The 17,989-nt window shown below is 34.3% G+C and overlaps 2 protein-coding genes across 3 annotated transcripts; one reads left to right on the top strand and one right to left on the bottom strand.

Moving 5' to 3' along the window:
• Window positions 1–982: 982 nt before the first annotated feature.
• On the bottom strand, window positions 983–14,656 carry LOC143237927 (DENN domain-containing protein Crag-like). Of its 2 annotated transcripts, XM_076477681.1 has the most exons (5): window positions 13,878–14,656; window positions 12,789–12,975; window positions 12,408–12,464; window positions 3,302–3,434; window positions 983–1,797 (listed from the first exon to the last, which is right to left on the bottom strand). In XM_076477681.1, the coding sequence occupies exons 2-4, from the start codon at window positions 12,945–12,947 to the stop codon at window positions 3,378–3,380; spliced, it is 273 nt and encodes a 90-aa protein (XP_076333796.1). In that variant the 5' UTR covers window positions 12,948–12,975; window positions 13,878–14,656; the 3' UTR covers window positions 983–1,797; window positions 3,302–3,377. The 2 variants fall into 2 exon arrangements, 1 of the variants encoding a protein (XP_076333796.1); XR_013020340.1 differs by lacking the exon at window positions 12,789–12,975 and having other exon boundaries at window positions 13,878–14,589.
• Window positions 14,657–14,722: 66 nt separating this feature from the next.
• Window positions 14,723–17,989, top strand: LOC143236098 (perilipin-2-like). Its single transcript, XM_076474368.1, has 10 exons — window positions 14,723–14,840; window positions 15,080–15,332; window positions 15,628–15,710; window positions 15,811–15,900; window positions 16,154–16,301; window positions 16,515–16,672; window positions 17,153–17,272; window positions 17,395–17,559; window positions 17,717–17,829; window positions 17,923–17,989. Exons 2-10 carry the CDS (start codon window positions 15,089–15,091, stop codon window positions 17,987–17,989), a joined length of 1,188 nt encoding a protein of 395 aa, XP_076330483.1. The 5' UTR covers window positions 14,723–14,840; window positions 15,080–15,088.

Here is a 17,989-nt window from a genome sequence, read left to right as displayed (position 1 = left end):
GTACCAGAATTAGTTCTTCACATCAGGGCCACTATGCCCACAAAGTACGTACCAGAATTAGTTGTTCACATCAGGGCCAGGATGCCCAGTAAGTACGTACCAGAATTAGTTGTTCACATCAGGGCCAGGATGCCCAGTAAGTACGTACCAGAATTAGTTGTTCACATCAGGGCCAGGATGCCCAATAAGTACGTACCAGAATTAGTTCACATCAGAGCCAGGATGCTTACTAAGTACATACCAGAAAATTTTTGTTTTTTGCTCACATTTACATAATTCTAGCTAGTTTGATACAGTGCAGTTAATACATAAAGATATAGATTTCAGTTTGTCTACCTTTTAACAGTTACTAAAAACTGATACATTGTTGTTACATTTGAGTAAATATAAATGTTGTTATTTTTCATGAATATTTTTTTCAACATTTATCACTAAGTTCTTCCCATGAAACGTGCATATGTAAAAAAGACATGCTATGAGCAAAACGAATCCCCTCTCTCTGTCCCTAAGAAAATACGAGCAACGTTCATAATTGTTGAAAACAATATTTAACAGCCCAAGATAGCAAATTATTTACCAAATAAAGTTATCAGCCTTACCGTTAATAATTACAGCTTTTAGTTACTGCTAACGCATAAAAGATCTACTGTTAACTTCTACACTGAGAGACATAAAATAATTTATTTATCAAATCAAAGTTAATAATTACCATTGAAACTTATAGCAGATTGTTTGTAAAATTTATCATTTTAATAATATAAATTCATTTGATTCTATGATATCAAAGGTCAATTTTTAACAAACAGTGAGAATTTTTAGGGGACCAAAGGTCACGAAAAATATAATTTGAGGTTTATGGTCAATTAGTCGGCCATATTTTGACCAATTTAATTTACATTTCGCCCAAAGATACTTTTCTAGAAGTCCAACCCATCGACAAAATATAAGGTGAATTCGCCTGTTTTTCGTAATTGTAGGGGTCTAAAAGCATAATTCTAGGATTGGTTTTTCTATCATGACTTCGGCAAATTACTGTAGTTGTTACCAAGATATTTGACAGGTACAAGAACAATACACACATAAATGTGGAATATGTCCATTTTGGGTCATTTGGGATGGTAAAAAGCTTAAATAAGTCCATAATTGTAGTGGTTTTGGTCAATTAACAATATTTCGACCAATTCAAGATGGATTTAGTAAAAAGACACTCTTTACAGGTCCCAAACAGAAATATTCTCAAGACGGCTAGTATGGGTTTTAGCACTTTAATTTACAACCAGTTTACACGAGATATAGTACAAAAATAACTTGTTGTTGAGTATCATAGCACTGGGAGTAGGTACTGTTTAAATATGTTTTATTTTATTAGGACTCTATAATTAATAAACTCATAAACCACAAGTTCATAAAGATTGTTTTTATATCCAGCCGGCAATGGTGTTTCTAAGTTCAAAATGACCCATAAAACGACACCTGAAGATGAGCTGTCTCAGTATACATTATTACAGACTTACTTTATAGTATTCTTCAGCTAAATAACTAGAAAAAACAATAACAGTGGAAGTAAGCACAGCTAGTTGCTTATTCATGTTAGATACACCAATAAAATATTTTTATAATCGTTCAGTACATAATTTAAAGCAAGCCTGTAAACAAAACCAAAACCTACCAATGTTTTCAATTCCAATTCCGTCATTACGTTCTTCTTATTTCTTACAAGCCAGAAGTTTAGAGTTTGTATTCCACCATTTTTCTTTCAGTTTTTCAAGTTTCCTCTGATTTAACAGTTCTAGAATCCTATAATATAAGGGTATAAATAAGATATAATAAAAATCTAATCTCAGAGATAATCAATCCGGTTCTACAGTCCTGTGATCCATACAGTATCATCAATGTTTAATTCAGTAAACACTTCCAACAAATAGAGAAAAAAAAAATTCAACCTAATTTGTCACTTCATTCTTAAAAAGCTCAACATCCAATCCGTCACAGATTTATTAACTCATCTAAAATCTGATTCAAACTGCAGATTCCAGAGCGATTTATCTGTTTTAACTGCAGTCAGATTGAGATAAAAAATAACTGATGTATTATCAACTGCTTTAACATATAATTTAGGTATAAAAGAATATTCTATTACATTATACTGTCAGACTAACGTCAGGTTATGATTAGCATCTGTGTCTGAATCTGCATAGATAAATAAACATTCTTATTAATGTATTGTTCAGTTTTAAACAACTCATTGTTTGATTATCAACACTAACTGAAAGTGTTTAACAAACACCCATTGATGTCCGGTTCAGTTTTAAACAACTTCCTGCAGTATTTAACTTTTTATATATCTTACGTTAGTATTTAACGTATATTATTATATGTCTTAAATTAGAATTTAACTTATTTTATATCTTACGTTAGTACTTAACTTATATTATTATATATCTTATATTAGTACTTTACTTATATTATTAAATATCTTATGTTAGTATTTAGCTTATATTATTATATATTTTACGTTAATACTTAACTTATATTATTAAATATCTTGTATTAGCATTCGTTTTGAAACACAACACAGAACAAATAAACTTATATTCAAAAATAATCACGCTAATGGTGGAACGTTGAACATATTCCAACATATTAGGTTGGTTTGTATCATAAGTAATACTATTTGATCACCATATGTATATACATATGTTCAGTATTAAGTAAATAGATGCCTAGTCCTGTTCTATGTAGGTAGCACACTTTTATTAGAAGATATACAAATTAGGATTGAGGAATAGTCCTGATGTTTAATCAAAGTATTTTTCTTTTCCCAACTTGATACTATGTTTTCTGTATTAAAGTACACAGTAAATAATCATATCAAGCATAACTAGAACCGCAACATACCCCAAACAAATTACCATTGTTTCAAAATAGGATTTCTGACAAACTCGCGACTCTGTGTAATATGATATGCTACTGCTAAAGGTGAAGCGGATTCATGGGCACAAGTATCTTAACCCACGGGCTTTCAGTTTTTGCTACACCATTAAATATGTTTTACAAATTGCTAAAATATCTAACAGTCTTCTGTGGCTCATTTCTCTTTCGTAGGTTTCGATTCATTATTTCAATTAATATATCAGTTACATGTGAAAACGAGTAAACTTATTCAATAATTATATGATACCATACTGCGGTTATAAGAGTACACAATTTTTGGTAATTACCAGAATGTGTAGTTTCTGTTTTAAAAGAAATAAAATTAACGTAAAGTCTAATTATGTTTAAGAAAACAAAGAATACTCACGAACTAGATAACTGGTCCCTAAGGTATGATCCTTCTTGCGCTGCGATAGTCATTGGTTTGCGGCTGAATTCGTTCCCTATAATCTGCAAGTTACAATCCGAGAAAGCTGCATACTTAATTTGAGTGGAGTCGGCTATTGAGAAAAGTATAATGTTTAATATTATTTATTTATTTAGATTTGTAACCTTACTTCTAAACGATATTGCTGACTAACCAATATCTACACCAAATACGAAGTTATTATTTACCAAACTGATTTTCACATAATGATAACATTCCTTACGTAATTTTAGTTTTGGGATTATTAAACAGAGATCAGAAAAAAGTGCAGTGAAAATAATATATGTAAATGAAATATACTATTGATTAGTAAGAACATTTCTCACTTGAATAGTTACAACTAAACAAGTAATAAACATATTAATATGTATAATAAGTGTATAATATGTATAATATTAAATAATATGGATAATTAGTGTATAATATGTACAATAGTAAGTAATATGGATAATTAGTGTATAATATGTACAATAGTAAGTAATATGGATAATAAGTGTAAATTATGTATAATATTAAATAATATGGATAATTAGTGTATAATATGTACAATAGTAAGTGATATGGATAATTAGTGTATAATATGTACAATAGTAAGTAATATGGATAATAAGTGTATAATTTACACTTTAGTGTGCATGTCAAATCTCAAATATTCGTAAATATAGTAAGAAGTGACCACACAGTGTCCAGTATGCATACTTAATCTAAGTAATTTAATAAAGTTTGTTTTTATTTTGTATAAAACATCGTGCCTAGTATGTTTTTCCTACTTGAACTCTGTTAATTAACTGTAGATTCACTTTCTAACTTTACTGCTGTTTCTCTTGTTATACAGTGAACCTTTGTAACACTACGTGAGAAACCCCTTAATCTGGAAAGATTGTGGTTTTGTGCAGTTGAACTGTTGAGTTCAACAACATTAAGAGGAAAGAAAGACATTTTAAGACCGCTGAACCCAGTCAAGAAGAACTGGATGTGTCACTAGTGGATGACCTCTGCCTATCAGAATTGTTTCATCTGCAAGTAAAATAACGGGACCAGTTGAAACAGTCCAGTAGCACACAACTATCCACTGTCCATAAAGCAAGTATACGCACTTTGTGTATATAACCAAATAAATATTGCTTTCATTAATATAAACACTAAGTTTCCGGTCCATGTTTGGATACAAAATTAAATATTATCATTAGTACGAAACAAAGTACCTGGTAGGTTTATTTCTTTTGAATTAAGTAAGTATTGTTTTCATTAGTGTAACACAGAGTGTCTGGTCAGTTTATTCCTTTTGAATTAAGCAACCATTGTTTTCATTAGTGTAACAAAAAGTGTCTGGTCAGTTTATTCCTTTTGAATTAAGCAAGCATTGTTTTCATTAGTGTAGGAAAAAGTGTCTGGTCAGTTTATTCCTTTTGAATTAAGTATTATTTTCATTAGTGTAACATAAAGCTTCAGACCTTTTCCTTAGCTCAATTTAGACCGTAATAAAGCAAACTTACAACTTACTATCCTAAAACACCCTACAGTTTAAAACAGTGATTCTCAACCTGGGTGCCGCGAGAGATTGGCAGGTGTGCTGCTGTGGTTTTGAAACACATTCAACTTTCTTGAGATTTTACAAGCAAGTCGAACACATCAGTTAATAAAAGCTACTATAGAGACACTCTGAAACCTTCCAAAACATTCGATAGTTTTCATTAAACTCGAGCACTGAAAACTTCATACTTAAATTTCATTCTCGATTGCAACGGTTCGACTGTTAGTTTTATTGTGGCGCAACAAGCGCTTCGTACGTCATAAATGATGCATCAAACAATCAAACTGCTTTCTGGAACACGTTATCATTCTGCGGTAAGCTACAGCTACTACGCTGTAGGTAGGAATTTTATATCAACTGCACAACTTCGTGCTTATCGTGTATGAATTAGCATTATCATTTATACATGGAAAAATATTTAAGTAAGTCTGGTGCTGCAAAGGAGAATGTGTTGAATCAGAAGCAAGGAATCAAGTACAACGAAAGTACAAAAACGATTTTTTTTTTCTTACAGCAAAACCACAAAGGGCTATCTGCTCAGCCCACCGAGGGGACCAAAAACGAATACATCGAATAAGGTTTTATCGCTTTGGGATCGAAACATTCTCAATTACCATTCTGCCTACTCTGCAATTCAGCTTTATCCAATGACACAATTTCGCACAGAATTTTAGACTGGTCATGGGTTTTGAAGGATCAAGTATGCGAACACTTCGAAGCGCCTGAAGATGAATTGTCTCTGCTATGGTCTCTTCAAGTTGATGAATCTACTGACGTTAGCGGAAAAGCTCAAATTCTGGCTTTTGTTCGATTCATAAAAGATGGACAAATCGTAAACGAATATTTATTTTGCAAAGATTTAAAAAGTACAGCAAAAGACCAAGACATTTTCGAGTTGGTGAATGAGAACATTTTGCTCTTCAAATTACATTGGAATAACTGTGCCAGCGTTTGCACAGATGGCTGTCCTTCTATGCAAAGAAAAGAGAAGGGATTCGTCACTCTGGTGCGTCAATAAAATCCAAACATTAGGATTTTTCACTGCATGATTCACAGAGAGGCGCTCGCCTCCAAATCTTTACCGAAAGATTTGCAGTCTGTTATGAATCAAGTTATTCAATTGGTGAATTTCATCAAGTCTCGGCCATTTTAATCTCGACTTTTCTCTGTGAGGCGATGGATTGAGACTACAAAAAGCTACTGTATTACACTGAAGTTCGATGGCTTTCGAAAGGAAAGGTGTTAGAGCGTCTTGTCCAACTAAAAACTAAAGTAATTTCTGTCTTGGAGGTTGAGGAAGGAGGTTTTGAATTTTCTTTTCATGATGAGATCTGGTGGTTGAAGGTTCAATTTCTCTCCGACTTGTTTGACAAATTAAATTCTCTGAACTTAAGTCTCCAAGGACCATTTGAAAACATTATTACTGCAACGTCCAAACTGAAGGCCTTCGATGAAAAGGTGATGCTGTGGAAGAATAAGATCTCGAAAGGAGTTCTTGATTGTTTACCTTCTGTTAACGAATGTCCGTCAAAGAAGAAAATTGCCCCTCAAATTTTGAACACATTAAGCGACCTACAGTTCGCACTAAAACATTACTTTCCGTCACTTGCTGTCGACTAATATAACTTGGTGACACATCCATTCGGAATTAACGAGACAACAAATCTTACAACTGAGGAGGAAGAACAGCTCATTGATTTACGAAACGACAAATTTTATCAGTCATTGTTTCCCGAAAAGAGCTGGATGAGTTTTGGATCTCCATTAAAAATTGACATCATGCAATCAGTTCAAAAGCAGTTGAAGTTCTGCTTTCATTTGCATCTTCGTGGTTTTTGAAATTGAATTTTCAGCATTGACTGAAATTAAAGCCAGAAAGAGAGAGAGGCTTCTTACAGTCGATGATGAAATGCGAGCTTGTTTGTCTACGTTAGAGCCTCGCTTCAATTTGATTTGCTCTCGGAAGCAGGCACAAACGTCACATTGAAAACCCAGGTAAAAATTAAAAGTTTTGATTTTTCTGCAAAACCGCAAAACTGTTAAAAAGCCTCAGAACTAAACTCACGGCCAAAGCAAGCAATATTAATGTCATCTGCACATTCACGATACTATCGCTTGCTCTGGCCGTGATTTTCGTTCTGAAGCTTTTTAAGTTAACTCTTCTGTGTTACGTGTATCTAAACGTGATGCACAATAACATTATTATCGCTTACTTTGGCCGTCATTTTTGTTCTAAGGCTTTTAGCGCTTGCCGTATAACGTGTACCTAAGCAAATTGTTAAGGCTTTCCAGGTGTGCCGCGAAAATTTTCAGATTGTCGTAGTGTGTCGCAAGTCAGAAAAGGTTGAGAACCACTGGTTTATATATTCGACTCTATCGCCCCCTTTTTTTTGTTCTTGTTTTCGAGTATATACATTGAAGAGTACGTATTGGTACCTTTTCAAGCCATTAACGACAGTAGATGTTCGCTTTAAATGTAAACACTGTCACTGTGTTTCATTTATTTATTTGAAAATACAAAAGAAAAGAGCATTCGTAGATTGAAAAAATTCAAAACAAAATAAAAAAACACAAAAAAGAAAGTATATCGCCACTTTTTACCAAAAGTAACCACACCAGTGTTAAGGAAGCTCAGTAGGACTTCCACCTCTATACTTATCAAGTGACCCGTCAGGAAGAGTGACCCGTCATTTACATAAGGTCTGAATAAAACAAATGAATCAAGATGTACATGTATTTATACTAAAATTATAAAAAATGTTTAGAATTGAGCATTTTAGGTGGTGATATGGTGCATACAATCATCCCCCCTACAGTTTGGTCTGTTGAATTGTTTTATTGCATCACAGGCCTACACATTGTGTTTGTTCTTGTGATTCTCGTGTTCTTACCATTCGAATTACATAATTAGGCCTAAATGTAGTTTTTTTTTCAGTAGCCGAAATGTACATCTTTAATACAGGCGTGCTTCTAAGCTTTTCGATCTAAGCGATAGTTCGTAAGTAGCAGTTAGTAGGCCTAAGTATACATGTAAGGCTTGCAAGCACTATCACACAATCTACCTTCGTAGATACGGAGTGTATTTTTTTTTTTTTTTTGTTTTTTGAATTTCGCACAAAGCTACTCGAGGGCTCTCTGTGCTAACCGTCCCGAATTTAGCAGTGTAAGAAAAGAGGGAAGGCAGCTAGTCATCACCACCCACCGCCAACTCTTGGGCTACTCTTTTACCAACGAATAGTGGGATTGACCGTCACATTATAACGCCCCCACGGCTGAAAGGGCGAGCATGTTTGGCGCGACGGAGATGCGAACCCGCGACCCTCAGATTGCGAGTTGCACGCCTTAACACGCTTGGCCATGCCCGGCCATACGTAGTGTAAGATTAAGTAAAATTTTCATCACAACAGATTGCCCCCCGCTAGTACAGCGGTATGTCTCCGGATTTACAACGCTAAAATCAGGGGTTCGATTCCTCTCGGTGGGCTGAGCAGATAGTCCTTTGTGGCTATGCTATACGAAAAAACACACACAACAGATTGAACAGAGCATGAAATTCGAAAATATTACTCTCAAGCGTAAACTCCTGTGATGCAGATCTGGCAGGCCATTTGTAGCTTGCAGCTGCATCAATCTTATGTGTATATTGTGCGGTTTTCCTGCGCCATTTGTTCTTATGCATGTCTAACCGGTTTTATTGTTGAACGCCTTACTCTCCTTAACTGCCGAATCCGCTGACCATAGTGTATGTTTAGTGTACAGTTAACGACAGGTTCGGGCTGCTCAGATCTAGACGCGCCCTACATTACCCCCCCCGCTCCCTTAAGTCTGAGCATCGATTTTACAACAGGGCTCATTAGACCTGTGTTTGTGGCCGTCATTAATCATGAAATTTCAGATCATCACCGCCCTCTAATAAAGTGCTCGTGCTTTATGGTAAAAGAACTATATTCTCTTATCATAGATAGTAAAAATATTCTATTTTCTTGTATAATTAGAACACAAAAGGAGCGATTTCAACGGCCTGAAGCCTCTACTCGAATTGTATTGCTAGTTTTTGTTTAGGTGTTTTTATTTAATAGACGTGCTTATAGACATTATATCACAACGTGTTTGCCTTTTGATGAGCTTTAACAGGAATATAATATATTTGTGATTGTTCAAGTATTTTTCGAGAAACTTGCAATTACTTGTGTTCTAACTGGCACACATTATTGTCCCAGCGATGCCCAGGCGGTCAGTCAGCTCGGTAGTCACTCTGAGGTTCGCGCGTTCGACTTAAATACATTGTACAGTTCAATCCTACTTCCATTCTGTTCTATCTTCGTTCGTTGTACGTTAGAGTTTTTCAATAAAGATTGTATTTTAGCTTGTTGAGTCATCTGGGAAACAGATTCCAATTATGACAAGCAAGCGTCTGAAACTTTCCGATATTAGACAGTTCTGCAAGCCAGTTACTAGTACTACAAGTGACAATGCAGATATAGATAATCCAACAACCTCAAGCAAAGGAATAGAAACTTGCCATACAGAGAAAATACCATGTTCATCAAAGGACGAGTCTGAAAATCCTGGTGCAACTATTGTACATCATGAACCACCAGATAGTTGTGAAACAAGTTTGTGCAGTAATGAAAAAGCTGACACTCCACAGATACAGTGTGAAAAGCTATAACACCCAGACGCACAACTAATACCACGACACAAAGCAAAATATCAAAATAGCAACTTCCACGGCAAGTGGTTTGATGAGTTCCCATGGCTGCACTTCGACAATCAGACTCAAAAAGTTATATGCTTTCATTGTGCCAAGGCAGAAAATAGAGGCCTTTTTACAGGGAAATTGGAGAGGTCAGTGGAGTATACCTTCCTATCCACTAGTTTTTCAACTGGAAAAAGACAAAACAGAAATTCAACGAACACCAATCCTCCTCTCAGCACATATTCGCTGTATCTCCAGAAGGTTCACTTGATGTAGCGCCAATGACTGTCCAGCTACATGATAGAAAAAAGAAGCAGCAGGAAGAATGCAAAAGAAGTCTAGCCAAAATATTCAGAAGTTTACGTTTCTTACTGCATCAAGGTTTAGCATTACGTGGACATACTGATACGGAGAGAAACTTCCTGCAGTTAATGAAGCTCCTGTAAAACGAAGATCCTGTGTTGACGGCCTACTTGTCAAAGAAAATCACATTCACATCACCCCAGGCTCAGAATGAAATAATGGAGATGTTCAGCCATCAAATACCGAGGAACTTATTACACGAAGTGCAGCAAAGTAAAATCTTTGCATTAATGGTTGATGACACTTAAGATGTTACAAGTGCCGAACAGGAAGTAATATGTGTATGAACGTATATGAGAACCTTGACGTCCATGAGACATTTCTTAGTTTGTACAGTGCTTCCAATAGAATTGGTGAAACAATATCCTCGACTATATTTGATGTACTGAATAGACTCAATTTACCACTGTCAGGATTAAGAGCAAAAACATATAATGGAGCCGCTAACATGAGTGGTGCGTACAGTGGATGCCAGGCAAAAATAAAAGAGAAGCAACCTTCAGCTTTATTTTTCACTGCGGAGCACACAAGGCTAATTTAATAATGCAACATGCAGTTGAAGCTTGTGAATGTGTTCGAGATTCTATCCAGTGGGTACACGAACTTGGTGTCTTGTTTCAGAGGTCAGGCAAATACAAGACAATCTTTGAAAATATTGTAATGTCAGACAGCAACAATGGTCCAGTTAAATACATCCGCCCACTGTGTCCAACACGCTGGTTGTGTCGCCTATCTGCAATTACATGTGCTAATAATCACTACAGTGACATTGTTGATTCTTTGTCTGAATTAGCAAATGAAAAATCAGATGTAGCAGTGAAAGCACGAGGTCTGCTGGACAGATTTGACAAAGAAAAGACAGTTTTAGGATTGTTGATGGCTCAGTATCCATTAGCTGCATTAGAAGAACTAAACCGTGCATTCCAAGCAAAATCAACGACAGTATGTGGCATGATTGAAGCATCTGCAATGACAGTTGAGAAATTGCGGGTATTGAGAACAGAGGAAAATTACAAGAAGATATTTGATGAAGCTGAGAATAACGTAACTTGAACTACCACGAATTCACAGACCCCCCAGAAGGATCACAGGTGATGGCTTAGCACACCATTCTGCAACAGCTAGAGATTACTACAGAAGCCAATATTTTGAATTTGTGGACACAGTCATAGAACATCTGACCACTAGATTCAATGCAGACAACAATGACTTGAGGCAATATCTGGCACTTGAGAACATGTTCACATCTGGCAAGATTGACAACTCGGTTATAAACTTCTATCCAGAAATCTCTACACAACGACTCAAGTTTCAGTTGCCCATGTTCAAAGGAATAACAAAAGCAGTATCTCTGAAAGATGCGAAGGATGCTTTCTGTAAAATACATGAAACAAACCAGCAGATGTTTAGTGAAGTGTTTCTTCTATTTGTTTGTTTTTGAATTTCGCGCAATGCTACACAAGGGCTATCTGCGCTAGGCGTTTCTAATTTAGCAGTGTAAGACTAGTGGGAAGGCAGCTAGTCATCATTACCCACCGCCAACTCTAGGGCTACTCTTTTACCAACGAATAGTGGGATTGACCGCATTTATAACGCCCCCACGGCTGAAAGAGCGAGCATGTTTGGCGCGACGGAGATGCGAACCCGCGACCCTCAGATTGCGAGTTGCACGCCTTAACACGCTTGGCCATGCCCGGCCATACGTAGTGTAAGATAAAGTAAAAGTAAAAGACATCTGCAGTGTCTTGAAAACAGTTGTGTTTGTTAATATTAAGACAGAATTTTGTTTTATACTTTACTTCTAAAACATTTTGATTATTTGTTATTGCCAATTTTAGTGTGTCTGTTACTACTTTTATATTTCCTTTATTAAAGCTTCTTACAATTAAAAATTTCTATATGTTTAAAAAACAACCATAACAGAAGATTAACAAAGAAATATATGAAGGTTTGTTTCTTAAGTATACTATATATTGTTTCATTTGTTCAATTTCACACAAAGCTACTCTTAGTTAGAAATGACAAACCAGAGGGAAGATAGCTTCTCAAACCTTAGGTAACTTTGTACCAATGAAAAGTGTTATTGATTATCACATTATAACATACTAATTACTAACATGGTGGCCATTTTCAGTCATAGAATTTGAATCAATGACCCACAGAATATAAGTCAAAGTCCTACCACCCAAGCCTACACAGTACATTTTAAATATGAACACACTAAACAATAATACATTACCTAGAGACTATCAACTAATGCAACTCAAAAGCTCTTTACACAGCTAATTAAAACTGAAGATTTCTTTATATAATAACAATTTAAACACAACCAATAAATAACCTCAGAAGTACTGCAGTAACTTACTCAAGTGGTTCTCTACTGTTTCTCTACATAACCAGTAAGTTAAATAAACATATTTGCAGTATTAATATAAAATAAAACTTCTTACCATTCCTTTGTTCAACATTTTATTGATTACACAGAATGCATGAGGTCGTGTTTCTCCCTAAAATATATTTAAAATCATCTTTTAAATGAATTACATAAAAATCAAAATAATAAATAATACTTGTATACCTCATTCTTTTTTACATACTGATGAAAGTTAAAATACATTTATCTACATATTATGCCTCTACATTCACATCTTTATACACTTAAGAACCATAAGTAAAATTAAACCATCTTAACTGATTGCTTTCTTGCCACACGAGAAGTCATCTGTGTAAATTACTTATTTTCAGGTAAAAAAACTAAACACATTATTACAACTTTGGTCATTGCACATTCAAGGCCAAACTTAGAATCTTAGGTTGAATGAATACACTACCTTACTGGACAGAATAACACAGATATCTGTCACAACCAGTTGGTTACATGGACCAGTAAGAGATGCTCGTCTACAAGTAAGAAATGTTCGGGACCCACTATTGTTTACATTAGCAGATCGACCATATGCAGTAGTGTGGACTACTTGACTGTCTGCCATCACTCGCTCTTAGGTTTTATAGAGTATTCTGGTGGAATGTAAAACAATTATAATACAACAAATAACATCCTTTTATCTGGTTAAAGTGACAATATAAAACTTTTTAGGTAAAGAGTGGTCTAAACAAATGAGTACCATTTGATTCCTTTAAGTTCAGATGTTTCTAAAGCATCAACCTTTGTCACACTGTGTGTCATGTTTTGTTAATCCATATTCTTAAACTACTCTGAAACAAACATAACATAAAGTCAAGATTGGATCATTTGGTTATTCAAGGCTTTCCTTGTACACTTTCCTTTAAAAAAGATACAAATTTAAAATCACCTTCATTTTCAGGAAATCACTGACAAATTAGAAAACTGGAGTCTAGTCTGTCTTTTAAAATCTTAAATTCTGTCCTCCCATCCTATTATCTTATGAATATTGCACAAGACCTGATAAACTTAACTAAGGTCACCTCTCATGCTTCTTTGTTGAAGAGAAAATAAAATTAATAATAAATCTGAAATATTCCCTGTAAAATAACCCACGCTTTCTTTAATAAGAATACGAAAACTGTAGAGAGTAATATGCACAAGTCTTAATTAGTGGTTTCTGGAAATAATATCAAAATTGTATGGAGCAGTTAAATTTTTTCAACTTCAACTAACTGCATAGCAGTACGCTTAGCCCTACTAACATCATTGAAATAACATACAGTGTTATTTGAAAACTACTTGGAGTAAAATCAATTAGACAAGTTATGTTTATTTATAATGTTTTAGGTTTTGAAATATGTAAGTAAGCTTGCAATTTGTTAAGATTTCTCTGAATAGTCTGTTTAAAATTAATCAACATTTGTCTGTTGACTACTTATATGTATAGTTAAAAACTATATTTACTAACTGAATATAGTAGTTTCAAGAATCGTCACAAAAACTCATTACTCACCCAATGTCCACCAATGGAGGTTTATCTCTCCCTCTGTGATAACACAAGTAAATGCTGGGGCTTCGTAAGCTACCATGGTTAAGATCTGCAGGAAAACCCAAAGGAGTTTTCTCAATGCAAGTATAGCCTTGAGGCACTATTTCTTCTTGACTATGGATGATAACTGTGATGTCTATGACAGAAGTCAGAGTATGAGAAGTTTTAGGAGTAATTCCATCATGGGTGAATTCTTCCAGAGGTTGGGAGTTGTCTGGCAAGCCTGCCACCACAAAATAACCAACCACTCGTTTGTCCTCAATTCCTTTGGAAACGGATCACAGCATTACTTCTAATGTTGTAAATGTTAGATATTTTGGAGGGAATTGTATCACTTACTACCAACTGGGAATAAATGTATAATAAAATGTACAAGTTCCATCAAACTATCAAGTCTGTTATGAACACCAAACCATGACTCAAACTTTGTCAAACAGATTTCATGTCATCATATGTCCGTGTTACAATATATTTTCATTACGTCAAGAAACCTAAACAGACCACTACTTATCAATGATGACGAGAAAACCCACTTGTAGAGATGAATATATATGTCAAAACGGCTGGTTTGGTTTGCGAAAATGTTTCTAATGTACAGGAGCGAACAACATTTCGATCTTCTTCCATCATCGTCAGGTTCTCAAAGAAAGAAAGAGGTAACTGACTGACAGCTGACCACTTTCTTTCTTTGACCGGCAGATGTCGTTTACTTGAGAATGAATCATATGAATATCACAAAGCCACATGACCTACTCAATTTCGCAATGCGTCAATTTGCTTGAAATTTGTCTTCAGCGTTGTCATTGGATAATAGCAAAATATCGTATTAGATAAAAGGCTGTGTTCAAGTGGGTTTTTAAGTTAGGTGTAATTGTTTGGTTCGGGTAGTAGTTGCGAAAGGGTCAAATTTCTTTACTAGAGATTAATGTAGGATATTAATCATTTTTGGAGTTGTTTAATGCTGATAGTTAGAATGATGTTATTATGTTTAACCATTAATGTAAATAATGACGTATGATATACGTTACTTTCCGAGTTTTGATTTATTGTTCTTATATATTGAAGTGTATAATTGTACCTTTTTTTTCTTTTTTTTACTGTGGTTAACCCTAATCTTTTTTTCCCTATAGAACTTTCTAAAATTATTGTATTGTCTCTATTCGTAGTACATCAACATGGATCAAAAGCAGCAGCAAGTATCTGAAAAGACTCTCGATGAACAAGAATTAAAAAGTGACTTTCTTAAAAGAGTTTCTTTGCTGCCCCTTGTAAATATGACTACTCAGTATACTGCAGCCGCTTACGACCGCATTAAAACATCTAATGTCTTAGCAGCCCGTACTTTATCCATAGCTGAAAAGACTCGTGATGTTGTTGCTGGACACGCACATCCACTCTTACTGACTCTTTCTGGGCAGAGTAAGTACCAGTCTTTACTTCGGCGAATACTCTGCAAAACGTGCTAGTTTTAATGATTATTAGCAGCAACTTAGCTTGCTACAATACGTGTTGCAAGAAACGTGTTAATTTCTAGTGTACTTTAAACTGATTTTATTTTGTTATTTAAAGCTTTATCTACTTAAAAATGAAGCCTAAACTTTGTTCCTACTAAACTTTATTTCTACACGTACAATTTCAACTACATTTTCTAACTAAAACTACTCGTGTTTTGGTTTGGCAGTTAAGTTATACTTCAATCTGGCTTCTTTTACAGTTCAACTGGCTGATAACTTAGCCTGTTGTGGCTTAAATATCTTGGAAGAAAAGGCACCACTTATTGCCAAACCACCTGAGGAGGTTAGTGTTTGGAATCTTGTCCTCCTATTACTTAATCATTTTGGAAGCTTTATTTATTTAAACAATTGTCTTCAAGGAACTCTAATCGTGCTCTTTCCAGATATTAAAAGATGCTACAGAACTGTACAACTCCACCGTACAGAAGAGTTTTGACCATTACAATGAACTTAAAACTTATGGAAGTGAGAAGGTTAGTTTTAAATTTAATAAATATTCATCTTTTATAATAAACGAGTTTGGATTGAAGAGGTATATTTGCATTACACCTAAAATATATTTTGCTCTCCTATTTATTTGTTTCCATAGTGTGATAAACCGAATATTCAATGTGTTCTTGCTGGCTGTTTGCATTGTTAAATTATTAAATCTAATGTGTACTTCTTTTAACTTGTTGTAAAAACTTATAAACATTCCTCTTAACTAAATCTTCATTTCAAAATTAGATTCAACAAATAAAGGACTATGCTTGTCTAAAGACACTTGACCTTTCACTCGCACTTTACTGGAAAATTGTATCTAATGTATTGGATAAAGCTTTAAAAGTAGCTGAACAACAGGTAGACTATTACCTTCCCCCTACTGAAAATGAAGGTAAGTAGTTTCTAGTTGCATCTAAAACTACCTTTTTGTGTACCTTCTGTAACTTTGAATTTTCATCTTTTTTAACTTTAGTTCCATACAACTTAACTGATCCAGTGAATTTGTACAAATATATTGTCAATACTTCAGACTAACGTTTTTACAACTGTTAATATAATTAATAACTTTGTCTTTTTCATGTTTTTGATCTTGCAATTTCTGTAGAGAATGTTGATCAGAAAGATGATATTTCTGTTGAAAGAATTAGTGGTCTCTACAGTAAAATCACAGGACGCTTCTACCTTAATGCTGTATCGAAACTTCAAAATGTCCAGATACAAATTTGGGGAGTTGTATCTAAATTGAACTTCACTGTAACCCTGGTATCCTTTATGTGACCCAGTAATTGACCTTGAATTTAATTTAACATGATAAAACTTCATCTATAGAATTTTTCCTACAATTAGAAACACTTTCAGCCTGAACTTTCAATATACTTAGTTCCTACTTCTCCAACAAATGTCTAATTTAACATAGTATCTATTTTTTTATAGATCAATACTACCTTAATTCATAGTTTAATACTAAACTCTGTAGATTTAATTACATAAATTATCTTAATACTAATTAAACTTATACCAAATATCCTTCAGTATTCAGCCATACTTTTCTATTGATCACATTATTAAACTATATCACAAAATGAAATGCAAATGTGCTAATGCAATATTTTTAACGTGTTTAAATATTCTCTTAACACTCTACTTGGAAGTTGTTAACTTCAGAACTTAGATCTACCTACTGTGGAATATCTAACATATATTGTGACAAGCATATTAAAGTTTAACTTTAACTTCTCCCAGATGCAATATGCCAGAGGAAAGTCCAATATTATGAACTGGACAAAAGATTCTCTTCAAAAGAATGTTTACTGGTTGTGGGAAGAGTTAAACAAAGAAACTGATCCCGATACTAAACCTGCTGTAAGTTTATCTCTTATTTTGAACAACTTAATGTTTATCACTTGTCATCTCACTCTAGAGACTTGTAATACACTTGGAGTTAAACAATATCCAGTAAGTTTAATTCTATTTTGTTTTATTAGACTATAGGTGAACAAGTTCTTTATCTTGCTAGACAACTAACAAGACAGCTTGTGACCTCATACAATAGCCTATTTCCCTTATCTCAATTCTTGCCAACTGCTTTACAAGATGACTTTGAATCTGCCCAGAATTATTCTTTACATGTGTATGAACAGCTACATCAAGTAAGTTTTTAAAACCTTACTTAAATATATTTAACTTTGTATATAAACACTAAGTTTAGTCTTTCCAACTACTATGCTAAATAGTTGGACCCTCATTACTAATCATATTAATTACTTGCATAATTAACCTAACACACCTCACTTTCTTCTCCTTAAGGCAAAAGATTTCAATGAGATGACTTCTATAATGATCACAGAGTTGAAACAAAATGTGCTATACCTTGAAATGACCATACTGGATTTACTTAATCATACATTCCTACAAAACTGGTAAGTTTATTGTAAGTAACTTTATATTATTCAGATGTTTCTTTTCCAGTAGAAACTTTGGGAACATTAACTAACTTAATTCTTTTGTTTCAGGCTTCTGAAACAGCAAAACGAGAGACGAGTGTATCAGCTTATTTGGAATGAAATGGGCTTTAAGTAG

Source organism: Tachypleus tridentatus, chromosome 13, assembly GCF_004210375.1.
Source record: "Tachypleus tridentatus isolate NWPU-2018 chromosome 13, ASM421037v1, whole genome shotgun sequence".
NCBI classification, from domain to species: Eukaryota; Metazoa; Arthropoda; class Merostomata; order Xiphosura; family Limulidae; genus Tachypleus; species Tachypleus tridentatus.
This window is presented reverse-complemented; position numbering and strand designations above follow the sequence as displayed.